The sequence below is a fragment of the Eretmochelys imbricata genome, chromosome 1 (genome assembly GCF_965152235.1).
Source record: "Eretmochelys imbricata isolate rEreImb1 chromosome 1, rEreImb1.hap1, whole genome shotgun sequence".
In the NCBI taxonomy this organism is placed as follows: domain Eukaryota; kingdom Metazoa; phylum Chordata; order Testudines; family Cheloniidae; genus Eretmochelys; species Eretmochelys imbricata.
This window is the reverse complement of record NC_135572.1, coordinates 60618809-60640097: the sequence shown is the minus strand read 5'-3', so window position 1 is coordinate 60640097 and position 21289 is coordinate 60618809. Positions and strand designations below refer to the sequence as shown.

The following is a 21289-nucleotide window of genomic DNA, read 5'->3' as shown; positions in this document are numbered from 1 at the left end:
TCCTATTGTTGCAACCAGAGAGGGAGAAAACGCTATGGTCTATTTTGCAAGATCAAGTCACAAAAAACGAACGATCAGGTAAGAGAATAAACAATTTTGGCTTTTCCGATCTGAGATATGTGAAGAGTTTCAGGCTGTAAAGAATTTTCTATGCTGAGTTTCAAATACCTGGGGGGGAAAATGGGTTGCAACAGACACAGAGAGAAGACTTCATATGCAGCTGTGTTTTTTGAGAACCGGAGGCATGCCAGTGGTTTTTCCTATGATCAGTTGTTGGCCTGTCCTTCAGTTAGCTGGGAAAAAGTCTCTCATTTATGCTTGCTTCAGTAAAATCATAGTTTTTTTTATAAAATCCTTGCAGCTACTGCCCTCATTGAGTTTCCTGCATTTGTTGTGGAGGAAAACAGCTGTTATAAGTTGATGTCACTTTGTTCGTGCAGTATATTCAGGAGTAAACTGATAAAATTTATTCTTTTGTTTCAGGATGGTGGTATTCCATAAAGCTGTTTTGTTCAGTAAATGGAGACTTTTTCCCCTAATTTTGCTTATATTTGATGTTTTAATGCAGTTTTTTATTCCAAAACTTTCATTTACTTTTTTTTATGTGCATGCAACATGATATATCAAGATATCTCAATAACTGGACTTTTTAAATAGCACATTGTAATCTCAGATTTTCTAAGTGAGCATATAATAGAATGTAACTTGTATTTTTAATGTTTGTTTTTGTTTCTTTTGTTGCAGTCGAAATCAGCTTTCTTCTTTGCCAGCTTGCCTGTGTGGTCTTCCTCTAAAAGTCTTAATTGCAAGTAACAATAAGCTAGGTTCCCTTCCAGAAGAGATAGGTCAGCTAAAACAGTTAATGGAACTGGTATGTTACTGATTTGGATGTTTGTTTTTTGTTTATTTTATTACTAGTTAAGGTATAATCAACTTTGTAAAGAACTTCCTGCCAAAGCCTAATGATACAGTAATCACTGTTACACAGTCAATGCCCCTTAGTATGTGGTGAACTTCTTAATTGCATCAGATAGCACAAAGTTACAGTGTAACTGTCTCCTTTCCAGGCTCCCTAACATCCACACTCTCTTTGGGTTCATATAAAACACATCAGTAAAGATCATCTTGCCTACTTGTTGTTGTTCTCACTGCATGACCAAATCACTCCTCTGTTCAAATCCCTCTACTGGCTCCCTGTTTTGCTGCAATGAGTTCAAGTTTCTTGTTCTGGCCTCAAAGTCCCTTCCTAGCTCTGCACCTCTCAGCTTATCTTTTTTTTCTTTTCTTACCTCATTGTGTTTTACAAATTATGCTCATCTTTTCAGTCCCTTTTAGTTTCTCTCACAAATATTTCCAAGCTGTCCATTATGCATGGAACGTCTTCTCTAAGGTGATCCATATGGCCACTGTCCTCTTTCCGCAAAACCTACCCCTTCTGTAATGGCTATAAGAAATCAGACAGTTATTGAGGGCAGGAATTAGATGGCACTTCATAATTTTTTTTAAAATTGCAAATGTTTATGAAAACATTATCTGTAAAAGCCTGTGTATATTTTAATGTTTTCTCCTCTCTCACTTTCTTCCCCTTCATATGACACCTTGTTTTCTTAGAGTGTAAGCTGTTTTGGACTGTCTTCTGCTTATTTCTGATCACCTAACCCTTTTGAGAATAGCCATTAGTAAATGAACCAGTTTCACTCTGGCATTGCTTCTGAATGCCCAGTAGAAATTATATTACAAAATTTTTCTGACTGGTAATGTCACTACCTATTGCTTCTATCTTGGGTATTTCTAAGGTGTCTGTCGTGGTGTCAGAAAGTGTCTGCTCACCCATCTTATTTATTAAATAATATTTCCTATACTTAAAGCCTGAACCTGTTACATGGTGTTGAGTTAACTTTGGCCCCAATCCTGCAACTGACTGTCCCTCCGTGGAGCTAGTTGCAAGATTGGGGTGTTTAAATAGTAGCTGAGAGTATTCAGCAGCTCTCAGAATTAGGCCCTTACAACTATAGTTGGGCTAAATGTAGTTGGATACTTTTATTTTTTCTCTCTCCCTTGGGATGTACGGGGTCTTTATAATGGCCTAAAGGATGTTTAATATTTTTCTTTTTTGTGAAATGTGCACTTTATTGGTTTTTCATACTTTGTCATATTTATAATGACTTCTTAATGAAAATAAAGCTATCAAATTAAAACACAAACAAAAACAATCTCACTACTTTAAAATGAAACTGCTAGTTATAGTGATGGTTTATGTTATGCTTAATCGATTAGTGGATTTATTTTATTAAGTTTTTATTTGCAAGTACAATTCAGGAATATTAAACATCTCTCTTTTTAGGGGACAGAATGACTAGGTGGATTATTAATGGGATTTGAATCTTGTCAACTCTTGGTCACTGCTGGTTTGAATGTGGCATTACTTAGCAATGAATAAACATCTTTGCCATCTAATGGCTGTTTGGGGGTCTCTCTGAAATAAGTTGGTGGTGCCAGTCCATTTCTCGTTGGACTGCGTTTCATATTTTAGTTGACACTAAGTGGCATCCTTGATAGCAATTTCAGTGAAGAACTACTGAAATACCTTCCCATCCTACTAGTCCATCGAGAACAGGTTGAAACACACTGACAGGGTAGTTTAGCACTATCCATGCAGTTACTGTTCCATGGAGGGTTGCCAGGTGTCCAGTTTTTTACTGGAATGCCCAGTCAAAAAGGGACCTTGGTGGCTCCGGTCAGCACTGCTGACCGGGCTGTTAAAAGTCCAGTGCTCCACGTCGTTTCTAGGAAGCAGCCGGCATGTCCCTCTGGCTCGGAACCGCAGCCAATGGGAGCTATGGGGGTGGCTCCTGGGGGCAGGGGCAGCCCGCAGAGCCACCTGACCACCCTTCCATCTAGGAGCAGGAGGGACGTGATGCCGCTTCCTGGGAGCCACCTGAGGTAAGCACCTCCCAGAGTCTGCACTCCTCACCCCCTCCTGCACCTAAACTGCCATAATTAAGCATTTACATTTTAGAACATACAGTTTAAAAGGTAAAGTCTCCCTCTTGCAGAAAAATTGCCCAAAGCCCATTCCTGCACCCCAAACCCCTTGTCCCCAGCCCCACCCTTGAGCCTGCACCCCCAGCTGAAGCCCTCACTCCCTCCTACACCCCAACCTCCTGCCCCAGCATGAAGCCCCCTCTCACACCCTGAAATCCTCAGCCTGGAGCCCCCTCCTGCACTCTAAACCCCTCATCCCCGGCCCCACCCCAGAGCCCGCACCCCCAGCCAGAGCCCTCACCCCTTCCCACTCCCCCACCCCTAGCTTGGAGCCCCCGCCCACACTCCAAACCCCTCAGGCCCACTCCACAGCCCAGAGCCCCCTCCTGCACCTCATACCCTTCTTTCCCAGTCCCACCCCAGAGCCTGTCCCCTCCGCTGGAACCCTCACCCCCTCCCACAACCCAGCCCCCTTCCCCAGCCCGGAGAAAATGAGCGAGCGAGCGAGGGTGGGGGAGAGTGAGTGGAGGGAGGGAGGGAGGATGGAGTTAGTGTGGGTGGGATTTTGGAGGAGGAGTGGGGCAAGGCCGGGGCATCGGGAAGGGACGGGGCAGGGGTGTTCAGTTTTCAGCAATTAGAAAGTTGGCAACCCTAGTTCCATGGGTAAACAGAGAATTTGCATTTAATAAGAATAAAAGCCCCGCTTCTGATTTAGCTTTTAAAAATTAAAAGCAAAATTATTTAAGAGGTTCAAAAGAAATACAAATTGTGCTCAGGAGGAGGCAGGACTCTTTGGATTTTTGGTTTGGTTTGGTCTTTTGTACTACCACCGTTTCAAAAGACAGCAGATTTGACTGATTCTGGTGCTTCCCAGTCCAAGTGTTATATCAGTGTCACTCTTTGGAGGCACCAAGAAAATGTAAAAATTACTTTTCTAAAAATAATTGCAAAACAACGTTGACTTGTATTGTAGCACATATCACTTTGGTTAGAATCTGACTGGAACAAGAGGGTAGAAAAATTTGTGTCAAAGCTGAAAGTATGACTCTAATCTTTTTCTCTGTGTTCTATATGGTTACAAAATAGCATGTTAACATAACAAGGTTTGTTAAATTTGTGAATAATTCAGTTCTGATGACATAATCCCCTTACGTTGATGAACACTAATTATTTATGTAACTATTCAGATTGCATTGTTTGCTTGGAAATTGCTAACTTATGACATATTGGATGGGGTAAAGAGGAATATAAATTAAAGCATATTGATAAATAGTGCTACGGTATATGATTCAGAGACTTTATATGGATGGGTTGCCACAGATTAAGCTAGGTCTCAGAACCCAAATAAAAGCATTTACCAGTAAAATGTTTCTGTTGCTATTGTACAATACCATTTTATAGAAATTTAACATTTTCCCCATTTAACTGCACCCAGATTATAGTAAATACATTTCATAGAGCAAATTGTATTTGTTGTGTATTCTTTTTAGTCTCTGAAATGAAACATTGAAATGTTTTTAATTTCTATTTAGATGCTACCACTTTAGTGAACATTCAGATTAATTTTAAGTATTGGTTAGGAAAATAGCTTTCCTGTGGTTGTAATTAATTACAATTCAGTAGTTCAGTTATTTTCCTTGCATTCTCTATGTCTCAGATGGCATGAGCTCTAAGAGAACTGGCTTGTTTATTAAGACGTTAACTCATGACTGAATCATGATTTTGAGATGAATGTGCAGGATGAAATTCACTTTAATGTTGACGGCTTGCATAAACTCATATGTGCCCATTACACCCGTTCAGACCTAATTTAAGGATTTATTTGGTCTTTGGCAGTATGGTGAATTTCACCCTTTGAGAACACATAGCAACCAATATTTTAAGCAAATTTAAAATGTTTTAATAGGCAGTGAACAAAAGATTTAATCAGATGACATATTTAGTGGCATATTACTGACTATTTGAATAATCTGAAAGACACCTGGAATCTTCTTCAATGGATGTCAGTAGAACTGGTGAAAAAGTCTTAACAAAGCAAAAATTTTGCTTTTGAAATATAATTTTCTGTGACTAGCCCTTAAAATAAAAAGTATTAAAGTAAAAATGGATATCTTTACCACCACCACCATTTGTTTAATTACGGTTAAACTACTAACCGATTGTTATCCTTGCTTGGGCCATCTATTGGAATAAACTTGTATTAACATTTATCAGAATAATTTCAGAAAGAAATCCAAAATGGATGGAACCACATGGTAGTTGTTTTTTCTACTAATTTGTAACCATTAAAATTTAAAGATACTGAGTGAAATTAATCTTGTTCCTGTGTACCAGCAGGATTTCATAATCCTTTGAGTTCTTTTAAAATCAAGTTGAATCTGTTTCAATCAGCTGGCTGTGGTTCTGCTCTGAAAAGTGACTCAGTAAAACAACATTGTCGAGTTCCATGATATTTTGTTTGTCTCAGTTATTTCATATTAAATGTCCAGTTTATAAGTAAATATTTTTTCCTGTTGGCAATGTTGCAAACTCAACTCTGAGATCTAAAAGTCAATCTGGATTCTTTTCTTTTTATATATAATCACCAGTAATAAAGTTTCTGAAGACTAAATTCTGTCCTCATTTATAGTTGGAGAAACAAATTGTCTTCAGAAGGGTAATGAAGATGTAACTGCAACTGTTGTGTGCTGCAACTGAAATATAGTTGAATAAGGCTGCTTGAGCCAGAATTGAATCCAGCTCCCCCTTCCTTGTCTGAATTGGTTCTAATAATGAGTAAAAAGCAAAACCAAATGTAAGGTAACTAGGTATGCACCAGACTGGAAATTCTGTAAGCACCTTAGGTACATTAAATACAAAGTTTTAAAATTTAAATATGAAAATGAATAATAAAATCAACACTGTTTTTCTTTTGTTTCAATAAAATAATTGACTTGGTAGCTAATGGGAAAATATGTAACTCTTGACAAATCATCCAGTGGGTCAACAGCCAGATGATTTATTTTACTTGCTATCAGTGCTCAAAGTGCACACACAATTTTTTGCAGTAGTTGGGATTGAGATGGTTGAAACCCTCCAGCAGGTCCAAAGGTATGTAGTAGTTTTGAAAAGTGAGATGGACACAGAAGCTTTAGAGTTAAATCTGCATTGAAATTATTATAGATGTTTACACCTGTCCTAAAGGGTGAATCCTCTCCATGACCGTGAAGAGATGCCTGTTAACGGCATTACTGTGGTTCTGCTGCTGAGGAGATGTGGCCCATGTATGGAAATGTGCATCCCTTCAGTGCCAAGGAGCTAAGCTGCATGACGGCAACCTGCATGCTGCTGTAGAGCAGGACTTAGGAGGTAGTGCTAGTGTACAACTCTATGCTACTGTAAAAACTGAGTATTTAAAACTCTTAACTTCAGACTTTCGATAGTGCTAACAGCACTAACTTGTTTGCACACTATTTGACCTCCAAATTCCACTTGCCACAGAAATTTACTTAAATTGACTATTGTTCTCCAATCTTATTTGAGAGAGCTTGTCCATGTTGTCAAACAGGGAGACAACTGATAAGAATAAAATGGAATTATTAGAAGAAATCTGACCTTCATCAAATATTAACCTTTGGAATTTGAAAAGGCATTTGGAGTACATTATTTTAATTGTCTGCAGATGTCCTTGAAGCCAAGATGCAAAACAAAAGCAGGGTAATGTATTACATACTGGAATTAGGAGAAATACGCTGCTCTTGATTTGTCATACGTACCCAACCAGAAAGTAAAAAATGTTGTATGCAGTGTTTAGTTGGATAAAAGATACTGTTGTCTCTGGATATCTTGTGACTATGAACTGAAGAGATGAGTTTTATTCTTGGATTTCTTAAAAGGTCACCAGCAGACTTTGTCCTTGCAGCTACTAACAACCATAAAATTATTATACTTCCTTAAAAAATATCTTACACCCTGAAACCAAAGTCAGTTTTATTAAAGATTCATACACACATAGAAATATGCTTCTAGACACACCCTTACCATACAATTTTTCTGCAAGAGGGGCACTTTACCTTTTAACTGTATGTTCTAAAAAGTAAATGCTTAATTATGAACTTGTTTCAAGTCTTTAGATTAAAATTAGGGCAGTAAATCCCTAAAAATATTTGGACTAAGAACAATGCAATTAACCATACTTTACAGTAGTTTGGACAAGAGAGGGTTTCCAGTGCACTCATTAACAAGGATTTTTTAATTTCCTTGTCTAAAACCTAAAACAATTCCCTGGCTCTGTTTTGAGAAGGGAAGGAAGTTTTGGCTGCAGTGGGATCCTGATAAGGAGACTTTTATCTCTCTGATACCCAATCCAGTATTGTCAAATAGAGCTTCCGTTTTCTCACTAATTATTCTTTGAAGAAATTCTTGATTTGGAAATGGCATTGACATAATATCTTTGAATAGTATTAGAGAAACTCCCTTCAAAGGGCTAAATTTGAAACCTGATTTGGGGAACTGCAGAATCTTATTTCTCATGGGTATTGAGCAACTTTGCCACTCGAAACAATAACCGTAATAGTAGGAGTTAATGTCCTTAAGAAATTCCCTTGTCTCTTTAGGAAAAAGTGTTATCTCTACGTAAATCATACTCTTGGAGATACAGTATCTGCTTACGTTTGTTGATCTCCCTATTATACAGCACATGAAACCTTGCAGGACCATTCTAGTCAAACGACAATGCATCACAGGTTAGGCAAAAGGTTCAGCGTTCTTTTCAGTGTCATGTTGACTACATACTGATGTGTTTGGTAGTATAAGCTAAAGCCTGTAAGTTAATTTGATCTTGTTTTAAAATGCTCTGATTACAAGAGTTGATCTTGATTACTGATTTTAGGCTTTTCAGAATCTTGATTAATGCATCAACAGTATTAGTATTATTAATGCATTTATTTTATATATGTATTACTAGTATTAATGCATTTCCTACTTTCCATTGTACCTTGTGTTGGATCAACTCCATCTTGTACTGCATCTTAACTTTACAAATCTAACTTTCTAGCAATTGTTCTTTTAGAAATTGTGAGCTGAAAAGAAGCTGCATCTTGGTCCAGGTTGTTAAAACCTGAGATGAGGGGCCTAATTCAGCCCTCTATAAATTAGCCATTGGGGCATTGAAATGTACAGGAATTTTTCTTTCTGTACCTTTGTAAATTTCAACAACCTCCCAGATCACAGGAACAAAGCGCACAGCACTCAGGGTTTGGCTACACTTGCGGGTTACAGAGCAATAAAGGAGCCCCCGGGCGCACTAGCTCACTACCCGTTTACACTGGCAAGGCACGTAGAATGCTCTGACTCTGCGGCTACAGCGCTGCTGGTACTCCACCTCGGTGAGTGGAATAACGTTTGCTGCGCCCTCGCTGGAGCGCCGCGGCGCCAGTGTGAACGAGGTGTTACATTACTGATCAGCCTCCAGAAACGTCCCATAATCCCCTTAAGTCAAGTGGCTACTCTTGTCATTGTTTTTGAATCGCTGCAGGAATGCAGATATGCCATTTGAAGTTCCGTTTCTGACAGCCAGCTGCTTATCTGCTCCGAGACAAAGCAAGCCATTGGTGTGGGATGCTGTGTGTGAGACAGAGAGAGAGAGAGAGGGGCGGGGCGTGGGGGGAGGGGCGTCTGCTGCTGTCTGAACTTACAAGACAGCATGCTGACATGCTCTCAGCCCGCCCAAAACCCACTCTCTCTCTCCCCCCCACATACACACAAGACAATCCCTGTCACACTCCACCCCACCCCACCTGTTTGAAAAGTATGTTGCAGTCACTTGCATGCTGGGATAATTGCCCAGAATGCACCACTTCCCATGCTGCTGCAAGTGTCATAATATGGCCACGCCAGAGCGCTTGAAGCTGTCAGTATAGACAGACTGCAGCACTTTCCCTACGGCACTCTCCAAAGGCTGGTTTAACTCAAAGCGCTCTACATCTGCAAGTGTAGCCATGCCCTCAGTATAGAGGGACATGCACACCTGTCATTGCGAATTAACCAATGGAGTGCTCTCTGTTCTAAGTGTTTGTAAGTCTGTACTTTGGAGAACTTACAGACATTCTGAGTTCACAGAGTACTCTGATTAAAAGTATTTATATTTTTAGATGTGGTAAACTTGGGACCACTTAACCAAGAAAATAGGGTAAAGCACCTGTATGATTTAGGAGTCTAAATTCCTTTGCCTTTCAATGAGACGTATGCTTTTAAGTCACTTACATGCTTTTGAAACTTTTTACCTAATACTCTTTTAACAACCTCTAATTTCCCATCAAATAAATGATATTTTTTTTATAAAAGAGGAGAGTTGTTTCCCACCATCTTAAATTTGTACTGTCACATTGAATTGCCAGTTCTCCTTCTCTCTCTTTCAAAGAGGTGACTTTTGTAAGGGGAGACTATTTCTCCTTCTGTAGAGTTTAAAGTATGAATTACATACCTAGCAGTAATTGTGAGCCCCTTCCTATACCCAGTTCTTAAACTAGTGCGTAAAAATAACCGCAATTGTGTTATGTTTTTGTGTTGCTATCATTTTGGTTTTAAAAAAGGAAAAATCTCTAAATCAATTTTTTTTTTAAATTGAAACCCAACTTCTAATATATCTCCACCAAACCTCCCCGCAAGTAATCTAATTTAGAGTCCCATCAAAAGAGAGCCGGTTGATTTTAGAAAATTGTTCATTTCCTATCAGTGTTCTGTGTCATCCGCCCCTCTTCCCCCCCAGATTGCAAAGTCCTTCAGAAATGTACTGGAAAGTCAAAAACAGATGTAGAAAAAATGAACAAGGAGCCCAAATGGCACTCTGCCTAACTTCACTAAGCAAATCTAAGTAAATGCTGTATTTTGGTTTTATGTGATGTGACACCTATCACATGGCTAGTTTTTCAGTGCAAAGATAAGACATGGCAGGTTATATGAATTTACATTTCATTAACCTGGAAAACATGTTTTAATGGGTCAACAAAGTACTTTGAATTTCACACCCATAATAGTAGACTGTCTTGAGGGAAGATAGTTCATCATCTCCTTATTGCTTTTAATATAGGATGTCAGCTGCAATGAAATCACAGCTTTGCCACAGCAGATAGGCCAGTTGAAATCTCTAAGAGAACTGAATATCAGAAGAAATTACCTCAAGGTTTTACCACAAGGTAAAAAGAAAAAAAAATAAGACCTTTAAAATCACTTTCTAATTAAAACTTAGAAAATATGCATGTATTTAATTACGTAAATAAGTAAGATAAACCTCGCATTTCCTTGTGTTAAAATTTGTTGAGTTTGGATTTACTGTGCATCAGCAACATTCTACAATACTTACTGCCAAGCAGAAGCAATATGTGGGTCTTTTTAAAATGAATTATCTTTGTGATTCATGGTGGCTTGATACTTTTCTTCAAATCATTAGTTTGAAGAGTACTTATTTATGAAAGACCTATGAAGGCAGACCCTCCGCTGGTATAAAATGTCTTAGCTCTGTTGCGGAGTTATGACAGTTTACACCAGCTGAGGATCAGCCCTGTGGAGTCCTAGAAATATTTTAGGAATCTTGGCGAAAGTATATGGTGTACTTAAAAATACTATGTTTTTTTTCCTGAGGTCATTGTACTTGCATTAGAAGCCTAATCAAATCGGTACTGCTTCTGTGTGAGTAGAAGTTGCATATTATTAGGGCTGTCAAGTGATTAATAAAATTAATCATGATTAATCGTGCTGTTAAACTATAATAGAATACCATTTCAATATTTCTGGATGTTTTCTACATTTTCAAATATATTGATTTCAATTACAACACAGAATACAAAGTGTACAGTAATCACTTTATATTTATTTTTGATTACAAATATTTGCACTGCTATAACATGAAATATATGGCAGAATGCAGGTAAAACAGAGCAGGAGACATACAATTCTCCCCCAAGGAGTTCAGCCACAAATTTAATTAACATCATCAGCATGGATGCATGTCCTCTGAACGATGGACAAAGCATGAAGAGGCGTAAGAATCTTTAGCACATCTGGCTTGTAAACATCTTGCAACGCCAGCTACAATAGTGCCATGTGAACACCTGTTCTCACTTTCAGCAGACATTGTAATTAAGAAGTGGGCAACAGTATCTCCCATAAATGTAAACAAAGTTGTTTCTCTTAGCAGTTGGTTGAACAAGAGGTAGGACTGAGTGGACTTGTAGGCTCTAAAATTTTACATTGTTTTGGTTTTGAGTTACGTAACAAAAACTACATTTGTAAGTTGCATTTTCATAATAAAGAGATTGCACTAAGTACTTGTATGAGGTTAATTGAAAAATACTATTTCTTTTGTTTATCATTTTTACAGTGCAAGTATATGTAATAAATAATATAAAGTGAGCACTGTACACTTTATATTCTGTGTTGTAATCAAAATTGATATATTTGAAAATGTAGAAAAACATCCAAAAATATTTAATAAATTTCAATTGGTCTTCTATTGTTTAACAGTGCAATTAATCACGATTTATTTTTTAAATTAATCACGAGTTAACTGCCATTAATCGACAGCCCTACATATTATGCTATTGTCCAAGTCAGGGGTGGCCAACCTGTGGCCCCGGAGCCACATGCGGCTCTTCAGAAGTTAATATGCGGCTCCTTGTATAGGCATCAACTCCGGGGCTGGAGCTACAGACGCCAACTTTCCAATGTGCCGGGGGGCTCTCTGCTCAACCCCTGATTCTGCCACAGGCCCTGCCCCCACTCCACCCCTTCCTGCCCCCTCCCCGAGCCTGCTATGTCCTCGCTCCTCCTCTTCCCCGCCTCCTGCATGCCATGAAACAGCTGATTGGCGGGGCTCCTGGTGGGCGGGAGGCGCTTGGAGCAGGGTCGGGAGAGCTGATGGGGGGGCTGCTGACGTATTACTGTGGCTCTTTGGCAATGTACATTGGTAAATTCTGGCTCCTTCTCAGGCTCAGGTTGGCCACCCCTGGTCCAAGTGATGATACCTTAGGAAATGCACCAGAAGAAATTCTATATTGTCCACTCACCTCTTGGTCTCTGGTGTTTGATTACCAACACCGTTAAACTGTTGTGGGTTAGTTTTTACACACTGATACACAGTATTGGCATAAAACTGTGTATATTTGGGGGATATTAAAGCAATAAGACATTAAACAGGAAAGTGGTGCTTATTAACATACACCTTAATTATGTACATATAAAAATGAGGTGAGTCTAGATATGGTGTTTATAAATTTACAGGACTTGTGGGGATAAGATGCAGTTATGAAAGCCAGCTATTTTTCCTGGGCTAAATCTTGAAGTTCTTACTCAAACAAAATTTTCTTTGAAGACAAGTTAGAACTGAATGTTTGAATGATTTAATATTAGTAATGAAAAGCATTAGAAAAAAGTTGAGCACCCTAGTAATGTAGTCCTGGCCACAAAAGGGAACAGTTATTCTATTTGGCATTGCTTTGATTCTTTATAGTCACCCGAATTAATATCAACATAATAATGTGGTGGGGAAAGTGACTATATTTAGCTGTTTTTCTTACTTAATCCCATTTCCATCCCTTATTGTGGCAGCATTGCTTATTCTGACAATGCCTTTGGAGAGATCCCATCAGGATTTCCAGAGTTTATGCTATCAATACTGACCATCCTTTAGTAATCTGAAATGCTGTGGCCTACACTAGAGACCCAACCTTCTTGCCTGGCTCTGCCTGATCAGCAGTCCCAAAGAAGGTATCTTTGACTGACACAGTGACTCTAGGAAACTGTCTATACTCTTCAAAAGAATAGTACAATACATTGTATCCCAACTGAGCAACAATAGTTTATACTACTAGAAATAGAGGTTAGAGACTATTCTTTCTACTTAATATGGTACAGAATTTATTTTCAAACCCACTTGTTTTTATGGAATTTATAGATTTAAATAGCTACGCTTCCCTTTGCAGCATGAGAGGTATTTGATTTTATTTTAAGCAGCTGCCAAGTTGGCCTACATACTTGCGAATGACAAGTGCTGTGACTATAGCACTGGGTGGACATTGTACACAGAATGTAATTTATAAGGTCTACAGAATGCATAAGTAAAGTAACAGGATTGTCCACAACTTGTATTTAGAAGAAAAATAAATTTAATTTATTATACTGTGGAATCCTTACTTTGCCCAGTTACAAATAGAATCATATTCAAAAGTACTTACTTCATGTATTTTGTGACAAAAATAAATATCATAATAACTATGATCCTTTCTGTTACTTTTAGAACTAGTAGAGCTTCCCTTGGTAAAGTTTGACTTTTCCTGCAATAAAGTGCTCGTGATTCCAGTTTGTTTTAGAAAGATGGTACAGTTACAAGTATTACTGCTTGAGAACAATCCTCTGCAGTCTCCACCAGCACAAGTAAGTAATGTGTGTCACTTAAATTGTGATTTAGAATAAGGATAGGCTAGATGATGTCAAGAACAGCCTGTGTTTAATTATTATAGTATAAAATTCATTATCTTGTTTTTTTCGAAGATTGCAAACGAGCAGTGCTAGCTGTTGGGTCTTAATTATCATAGTCAATTGATTTTAGCTAGAATTTTTTCTGAAATATAAATAAATGGGAGATGGTAGGTGTCCTCAAGCTCCTAACTTGTGCTCTTGAGCATACATAGCACCTGAACAGAGTCATTCTAGAATATTCCCCCTACTAAATTGTAGCTATCTTATAAATACATTGTTAAACTTTATTTCATTCACCTGTCTTCTTTCAATGGTTACTACTAATAAACAGGATATTTTCATGATGGTGGAGGGAAAAATTGTAAGAGAAGTGTTGTGGATAAACCTATATTCCATAACTGCTATAAGGGAATGGGCTGACATTTTAGGAAGCTTTGGTGTGATTTTACCAATTAACAAACCACTAATAAGTTCAGGCCAGGAAATCAGTTAAAACATCTTCTGGAAGTCTACTGTATGGGATGCACACAGAAACTAAGAAGTTCCATATTTGGATATAGCCTGCCTTGAAGTGTAATATATTGTGATGGTGAATGTAGACAACACCTCCACCAGTAGACAGTGCTATATCTTACTGTTAAGTTACAGCTATATCTTTCTTGTATGTTATGTTGTTTATGTGATCTGAGGGGTTAGCAGGAAGATCTGTCCTGCCTGTGTTTACTAAGTTGGTGTTTGCTGTGTCCGAGTAAATCTCTGATTCTATAAGCAAATATTGCAACCAGTGGCTTCAAGATGGCAAAAGCACTTTTGCCTGAGAAGAAATTTACTGGATCTTTGAGTCTTCAGACTTTGAGTGGATTGTCGAGGAAGTAGCACAGTACCTAGTGGTATTTTTGAATAGTAATGCCAAGATATTTTACCAGTAGCTTCCCAGTGCAGATCATGGTTCTTATAGACAGTTACACAAACACTTATATAACCTCTATGAAAGGCCCTTGGCCGTTTTGGAGTACTGGAAGGAATGACAAGCCAGAAGACATCTGGAAGAGGAACCCCTGCAGAGTTATATGCGTGCATTAAGGAGATTGTTCAATAGACCTTTCCATCCTCTCCCTGTCCAGGAGATGACTCGAGTGGATCAGAATCTGCTGTGCCACATATGGAACTGGCAATTCAGAGAGTAGCAAGCCACGAGAGGATTCTGTGTGAAAAGTCAGTTTCTAAACAGTTTAACAGGAGAACTTCATAATCTGCTGGTGAAGGATAACATGCTGAACATATCTATGGACCTGATTATATGCAGAGTTCAAAAATATGGAAGAAGAAATTTATGTTTCCCTTAAAGGTATAAGCTGCTAATTCGCAGCCTTAGGGTGATTGTTTTATACCAGATGCTGCACTTCAAGAAATTATTGCTAGTGAAATGGCTAAATAATTGGCAGAGGCCCATGTGCAACCTATTCACCGGCATCCCATAGGTCAGAAGAGAGAGACTGTTTCCCAAGTGGGTCCCATGACAGATGACATTTGCAGGTGATATGGAAGCAAAGGCCATTGGAGACAGAATTGCCCAAACAGAGGTAAGCCACACCAAGGGAAATGAGAAGTTGCTGATGCAGTAGGGCCACCATCAGCAACTCTTAGAATGGGCCAGTCAAAAGCTACACAGACACCTGTTACTATGTGTCTGGAGACTACAATACTCAGGATCTGAAATAAGTCTGATCTGTGGTGACCACCCAGTGCTGAAAGGGAAGAGAATTTGTACTGCAGGAGTTAAACTGGTGAGTGTTAATCATCAACACTACTCCCCCTGAACTTGGGGTCTTTGCATACTAAGTGGACTTCTGTTGCGGTGACCAGTATTTCTAGTGCTGTTATGTTGGGAGAGGATTTCATCTGAGGGCATCACAAGAACTCTTGGGGTACTAATAGAAGAGTTTTGTCCCTGGATACCATTCAGATACCCCCGCTGGATGTTGGAAGGAGGAAGTGTGGACCCTGGGTTCTTAGAGGTGCCTCTATCTTGCCTATAGGATGACAGAGAGGAACTGCATCCTCCCTGTGAAGGCTCAGGTAAAGTTGTGGTGAAGCCAGCTAATCATGCAATAATACCCCTAATGATAAAGGACAGCTGCAATGAATCTGTAGGAGTATTTGAAGCTACCAGTATCTGGTCAGGATTGCTGTTTAGCAGAACTTTTTTTTTTTTCGAGCTGGACCAAAGGGTGTGATGTGGATAAGAGCAATTAACATGACTGACCAAGAAATGCAGCTAGTGAAAAATCGGGGACAGTGTCCAAGATAACTAGTGTCTCAAAGCCTCCCACAGGGGCAGAGATCAAGAGCTGTGTTGCAGCCCAGTCAGTAAAAGAGCTAGGGGTTGACTTGACAAAAGCAGCCATAGAAGGCAACAAAGGGAAGTGATTAGAACAGTTGCTTGTACAACATGCCACTGTGTTCTCCAGGAATAATGAAGAGCTTGGGAGATATGATTGGATGCGACATTGGGTTGTGCTTAAGCCAGGGAATATTCCTATGAGGCAGCCCCCACATCAGATTTCCCTGGAATAACAGTCACGGATTATTTTTGGGTTCCACAAATCCATGCTTCCCTGTGACTTGATGTTCAGGCAGCAAGAACTGGCAAGGCCCTCTGCACCTACACAGAGAGGTGTCATGGTGGAATCTAATATCAGCGACCTGATGACTGCATTCCGGAAAGTGGAGAAACAGATGAGCTGGAAATGAACATGTCGAGCACAGGGTGCCAGGAAAAAAGGAAAATGATGTGCCCATCCAGGAAGGAGAGAAGCTGTAGGTATGCAACTGGAAAAATCCCAGAATTACTCCTTTTTTGGAGGGGACATTACACAGTAATTAAGAAATTAAACAATTTATCCTTCCTGATTTTTAAAAAAAAGAAGTGAGAGTCCACCCTTTTGTATTGCATTCAGAATTGGTGCCCAGCTTCACTGAAAGAAAGGGGAGGGCAAGCATTGAGGATGCTCAACAACTATTCCAGCGGGCTTCAGTAGAGGATTTGGAGGTACTCAGCAGGTTCCTATGGCTCATAAGGGGAGACTGATTGTGGACAAAGAATTGCTGGGGTGTTCTAGGAACCTCAACACAGTACCGTCTTCATCAGACAGTCTGACCACAACAGATAGGCCTGATCTAGAGGACATGAATCCTTCACTCGCTGATCTAGATCCAACTATGAGTGATGCGTACATGACTGAATACAGGACTTGAGTGAGCAGATGAACATGGAAATCTGCATGGATGGCAGACTACTTGGATTCCTAGGAGTTAATGTTTAAATTCATATTTAACTAGGGAGGGGAACGTTGTAATGATCAGTGTAGATAGTACTACAGTAGATGATGCTATATCTTTGTCAGTGTAAAGTTGCTGTATGTGGGTACTTGCAGTGTCTGAGTAAATCTCTGATTCTATAAGTGAGTTCTACAGTAAAACTGAAGGAAATGCCTATGTTCTCTATAGGCTTCTGCCATCCAAAGTTTTCCACTGTCATTGTTTGGACGCATTAAACTATTACAGCTCTGCTATGGGAGCCGAAAATGATTGTTGATTGACAAGCATCACTTGCATGGAATAAGAGTAAGACATGATTTGCTTAAAGAAAATAAGCAAAACGTTTTCCATTTTTCCATTAACCATAAAGCTGATTTTAAAAGATAAGTGAAGCAGACACCACCAAGTGATGAGATTAGAAATATTAGCTCATTTTTTTTCAAATGTAATAAATGCATCATACAAATGCATAGAAACTTGTAAAGACCGTTTAACTACATAGAAAGAGACAACACATTTAAGTGCCCAGTTAACTACTTTCTTAAAATAAAAAAATATTTATTACTTTAATAATATTTTTCAGTTTATATTTTGTCTTTCTCCATTGGGAAGGGGGAAGGTAAAGTACTTTCCTCATGGATTTATAATGTATCATATGTTAATATGGCTGCTTCTTGTTTCTACTTTCTTTACACACTTATTTTGTTTTTGATGTTAAGGGAGATGTGCATTACTCTTGGAATGTATTTATACCTGAAGACGTAAAGTTGTGCACATCTTGCCCAAACCCACATGGGTCACGGTGGGCATGCTCCAATTGAAGTCATTGGTAAAATTCCCATTATCTCCATTGCTACTTCTTAACGTCTTCTCCAAAGCAGCAAAATTAGATTGCACACTGTTTTTGTTGTAATTTTTACAAACGATATAATCTGATGAAAAACATTCTGTCTGCTATTTTTCCAGGAAGTTAAGGTCAAATTTGGAGCAAATATTTTTTAAAAAATCTTTATGGTTATAAATGTTTTTTTTCTCATCCTAATAGATTTGTATAAAGGGTAAAGTGCACATATTCAAATATCTCAGCATACAGGCGTGCCAGATTAAAACAGCAGACTCACTTTATCTTAATGCCATAGAACGACCACACTTGCAGCAACCTGTGGAAGAGAGGTAAGTATAAAAGACTAACGCTGCATTCTTTGTTCACATAAATCAGTTCTAGAGGTCTGGAAACAAAGTGGAATGTATTTTTTATTCTTTTACTTCAAGAGTTTTCAATGTAGTCTTATGTCAGCTGCACCTTTTTCTGAATAAAACTCTGATCTGAATTAATAATCTCTATTATTACAATTATTAAAGGCAGCCTTTTTCAACATTCCTGTGTTATACTTTATTTATTTATCACATATACTTTAGCACAAGTATATCCTTTGAATTCGTTAGCTTTTCCACTAGCTTATAAAAAAACAAAAATTATGGAAAATACTGTTTGCATGTTTTGGAGAATAATCTTATAATAATGGCTTCCAGAGAAACACAAAACCTCTGGGATTTCCACAGATTATTTCACACAAAGTCCCAGTATTTACTCATAACAGATGGTAAAAACTGAGCCTTAATCAGAGACCTGGCTTTTACAAAGACTCATAAAATTGCATTTTTCATTTTTATTGGTAAATGTCTAGTTGCTGAAAAAGTGACACTGTGCAAAAAGAAAAAATGGTGGAATTGGGCAGGATTACAATTTAATTTTTTAAATCACAAATAGGCAGAAATGTGTGATGTGGAAAAAATGTAATGGTCAATGTACTATCCTAGGAACATGAGCATATGATTGATATTGTACAATGAGTAAAGGTCATATGTTAGGCAATGAAACCAGAGCAGAAGGTACCTGGCATTATTATGGTTTACCAATTTAAATAAGTAAACCTCAAGGAGTTTTTAAATGAATGCATGTCACAAAGGTACCTATGTTGTTAATTACTTCACACTCTAGGGAGATCCAACCCCCTCTCCTCCAACACTAATTAATTTTTAACATATTAATGCTCAGGTGCGATTCAGTTGACTACAGTCTGAGTTCAGCTATTTTAGTTGATTTGAAAGTCACTTTGGGGATATGCTAAGCAATCAGAATGCTGCTAAGCTGCTGGCAGTTTTTATCTGTGTGAACAAAAAAGGATGAGTTAACAATAGATTATTTTTTCCTATACTTACTAAATCTTCTTTTTAACCAATCAGCTTAGTATCTTCTTAGAGGAACTTGTCTCGTTGTTTGTTTAATCCATTTTACTTGATGTTGAACATTTGCACAATAATGTTACCAGTCTTACTTCACATGTATTATATTATTAATTTGTTAAGGGACTGATCTTGGACCATAGAAACTAATGGGAGTTTTGGCATTGACTTCACTGAGATCAGGCTCAGGCTCTTACTGCACACTAAGATAACTTTCTGTTGGCTTTTGTTTACATTTAGCATTGATGACATATATCCAAGTAAGAAGGATTCTGATTCAGGTGTTGGCAGTGATAATGGAGATAAGCGTTTGTCAGCTACAGAGGTAAATTACCTGAATTTTTGCTTTTTCAGCCATTTTGGTTTATACTTCCAGTTGGATAGTTTTGTGGAGATGCTTTCTATGTAGCAAAAATATGCAGCCAACCCTGGACAGAAATTTCTACGAAAGTAAAGAGTGAAATGATGAAGGTAGAAGAGAAACTTTATTCTATCTATCCTGTGGAGGGGGCTGTCAAAACACTTATTTCAAAAGGTTTTAAGAATACATTACTGAAGAACAGAAGCTGATCATGAGTGGATTGATGCTTTTAAGATTTTATTGCCTACGAGAATTAATTATTTATCTCGCTCTGATTGAAAGTCAGTGGGAATTGGGCACCAAACTCCTTTAGGCACTTCTGAAAATCTCACCCTAAATTTATTATTATCTTGCGTCCACCACTCAGATCTTCTTTTCAAGTTCTTGCTGTCTAAAGGCCACTGGAAAACACAGACTCTGGATGTTACAGCTGCTTTGTAATGTTCTTGCACATGGCTGTTTTGTTCTGTAAATATTCATTAAAACAGACGCCAGGCTGGCACTCTACTTTGCTGCTGAACTGGCCCCTTTTTTTTTTTCTTTCTTTCTTTTTTTTTTTTTTTGGAAGTCCAAAATTGAAAAAAGAGCCTTTTGAGGTGAGTCTCCCCAAAGTACTAATTTGGACTTGGTGCAGTTTTTAAAATATTGTACATTTAAAAGCAGAAAGAGAGAGAGAAGTGTGAACAGAATGGTGGGAGGCTGCTGAGAGAACAGGGTATTGCAAAAAGAGAAAAGAATAGGTAAATTGAATCTTCGGGGGAGTTGAGAAGAGCAAGTGAAAATGGATGAATGGAAAAGAGCATGGGAGGGAATAGGAAAAAGAAGGGTGGGAGATAGTGTGGAAAATATGACAGGGAAAGTAATGGGGTATGGAGGAAAATGAAGAAGGAAAGGAAAAGGAGGAAGTTTATCTGTGTAATACAGCTCCCAGTGGGTCATGACTTTAGGACTTTATTGGAACATGCCTTTTTATTTTTTTTGTACAACACCTGCCATGTTCTTGATACTAACCAACGGAACCATATCATCACAGAGTGGCATGATGAAAGCTTTAACTTCTCCATTTAATTTTTTTAAAGAGAATGCTGCCGTTTTCTGTACTTCTTGTAAAGTATGGATTTTCATGGGAAAATCGGTGTTGGTGAGCCCATGTGGGTGGCCTCCCCTTGTCCTGGTCCCAGACAGGGGCTCCCACAGGGAGCAGCAGTGGCCAAAGCTGCTTCGTTACTCAGATGTTGTAAATGTGATATGGATGCGTTACCTAGGGAGGTGGTGGAATCCTCGGAAGTTTTTAAGGTCAGGCTTGAGAAAGCCCTGGCTGGGATGATTTAGTTGGGGATTGGTCCTGCTTTGAGCAGGGGGTTGGACTAGATGACCTCCTGAGGTCCCTTCCAACCCTGATATTCTATGATTCTATGATCAGAAGAGGCCACGTATCCAGTCCCCACCCTTTCCTCCCACCCTCCTTTGTATACTTGATGCTCGAATATGAATTCTGTTTGGTTGGGTTTTTTGTAAGTCTGGCAGCCACAAGTGGGGAATTCAGTGGTGAGGGTCAGTAAGACATGAGGCACACTTTTAGCCACTATAAATAATAATGACAATGAATGGGGAGTAAATCTCTAAAGTAATTGAATGATGAACTTGCAGAAACTTGTCCAAGTTGCCATAGAATTTTTGGTCTGATTGATGGGAGGAATTCATGTCACTTTAAAGGAATACATATTTTGCGACTCTGAACATGTTTATGCTGATTTTCAGTGCTCATCTGCCTCTCAAATGGGTAGGAGAGAAGTTTTTTGGAAGTTGTGCAAGGAGAAAGATTCAAGTCTAGAATTAAATCTGAATTTATTGTTAATACAAAAACAAATAGAAACTAATGAGCACTTGTCATAAAGGATATAAATTGGTTTGTTTTTT

General features: G+C 38.6%; 1 protein-coding gene across 8 annotated transcripts in view; it reads left to right on the top strand.

The window, feature by feature from the left end:
- The window catches only part of LRCH1 (leucine rich repeats and calponin homology domain containing 1), a 237738-nt gene that overhangs the window by 135862 nt on the left and 80587 nt on the right, over nucleotides 1–21289 (top strand). For 7 of the 8 annotated variants that reach the window (XR_013345473.1, XR_013345475.1, XR_013345474.1 and 4 more), the window contains exons 3-7: nucleotides 745–871; nucleotides 10055–10160; nucleotides 13259–13395; nucleotides 17807–17934; nucleotides 19249–19333. Coding sequence is in view for 3 of the 8 variants with exons in the window: in XM_077811513.1 (XP_077667639.1) it covers nucleotides 745–871; nucleotides 10055–10160; nucleotides 13259–13395; nucleotides 17807–17934; nucleotides 19249–19333 (583 nt within the window). In the remaining 5 variants the exon portion in view is untranslated. The remainder of the gene's footprint in view (nucleotides 1–744; nucleotides 872–10054; nucleotides 10161–13258; nucleotides 13396–17806; nucleotides 17935–19248; nucleotides 19334–21289) is intronic. The other variant, XR_013345476.1, reaches the window with a different exon arrangement.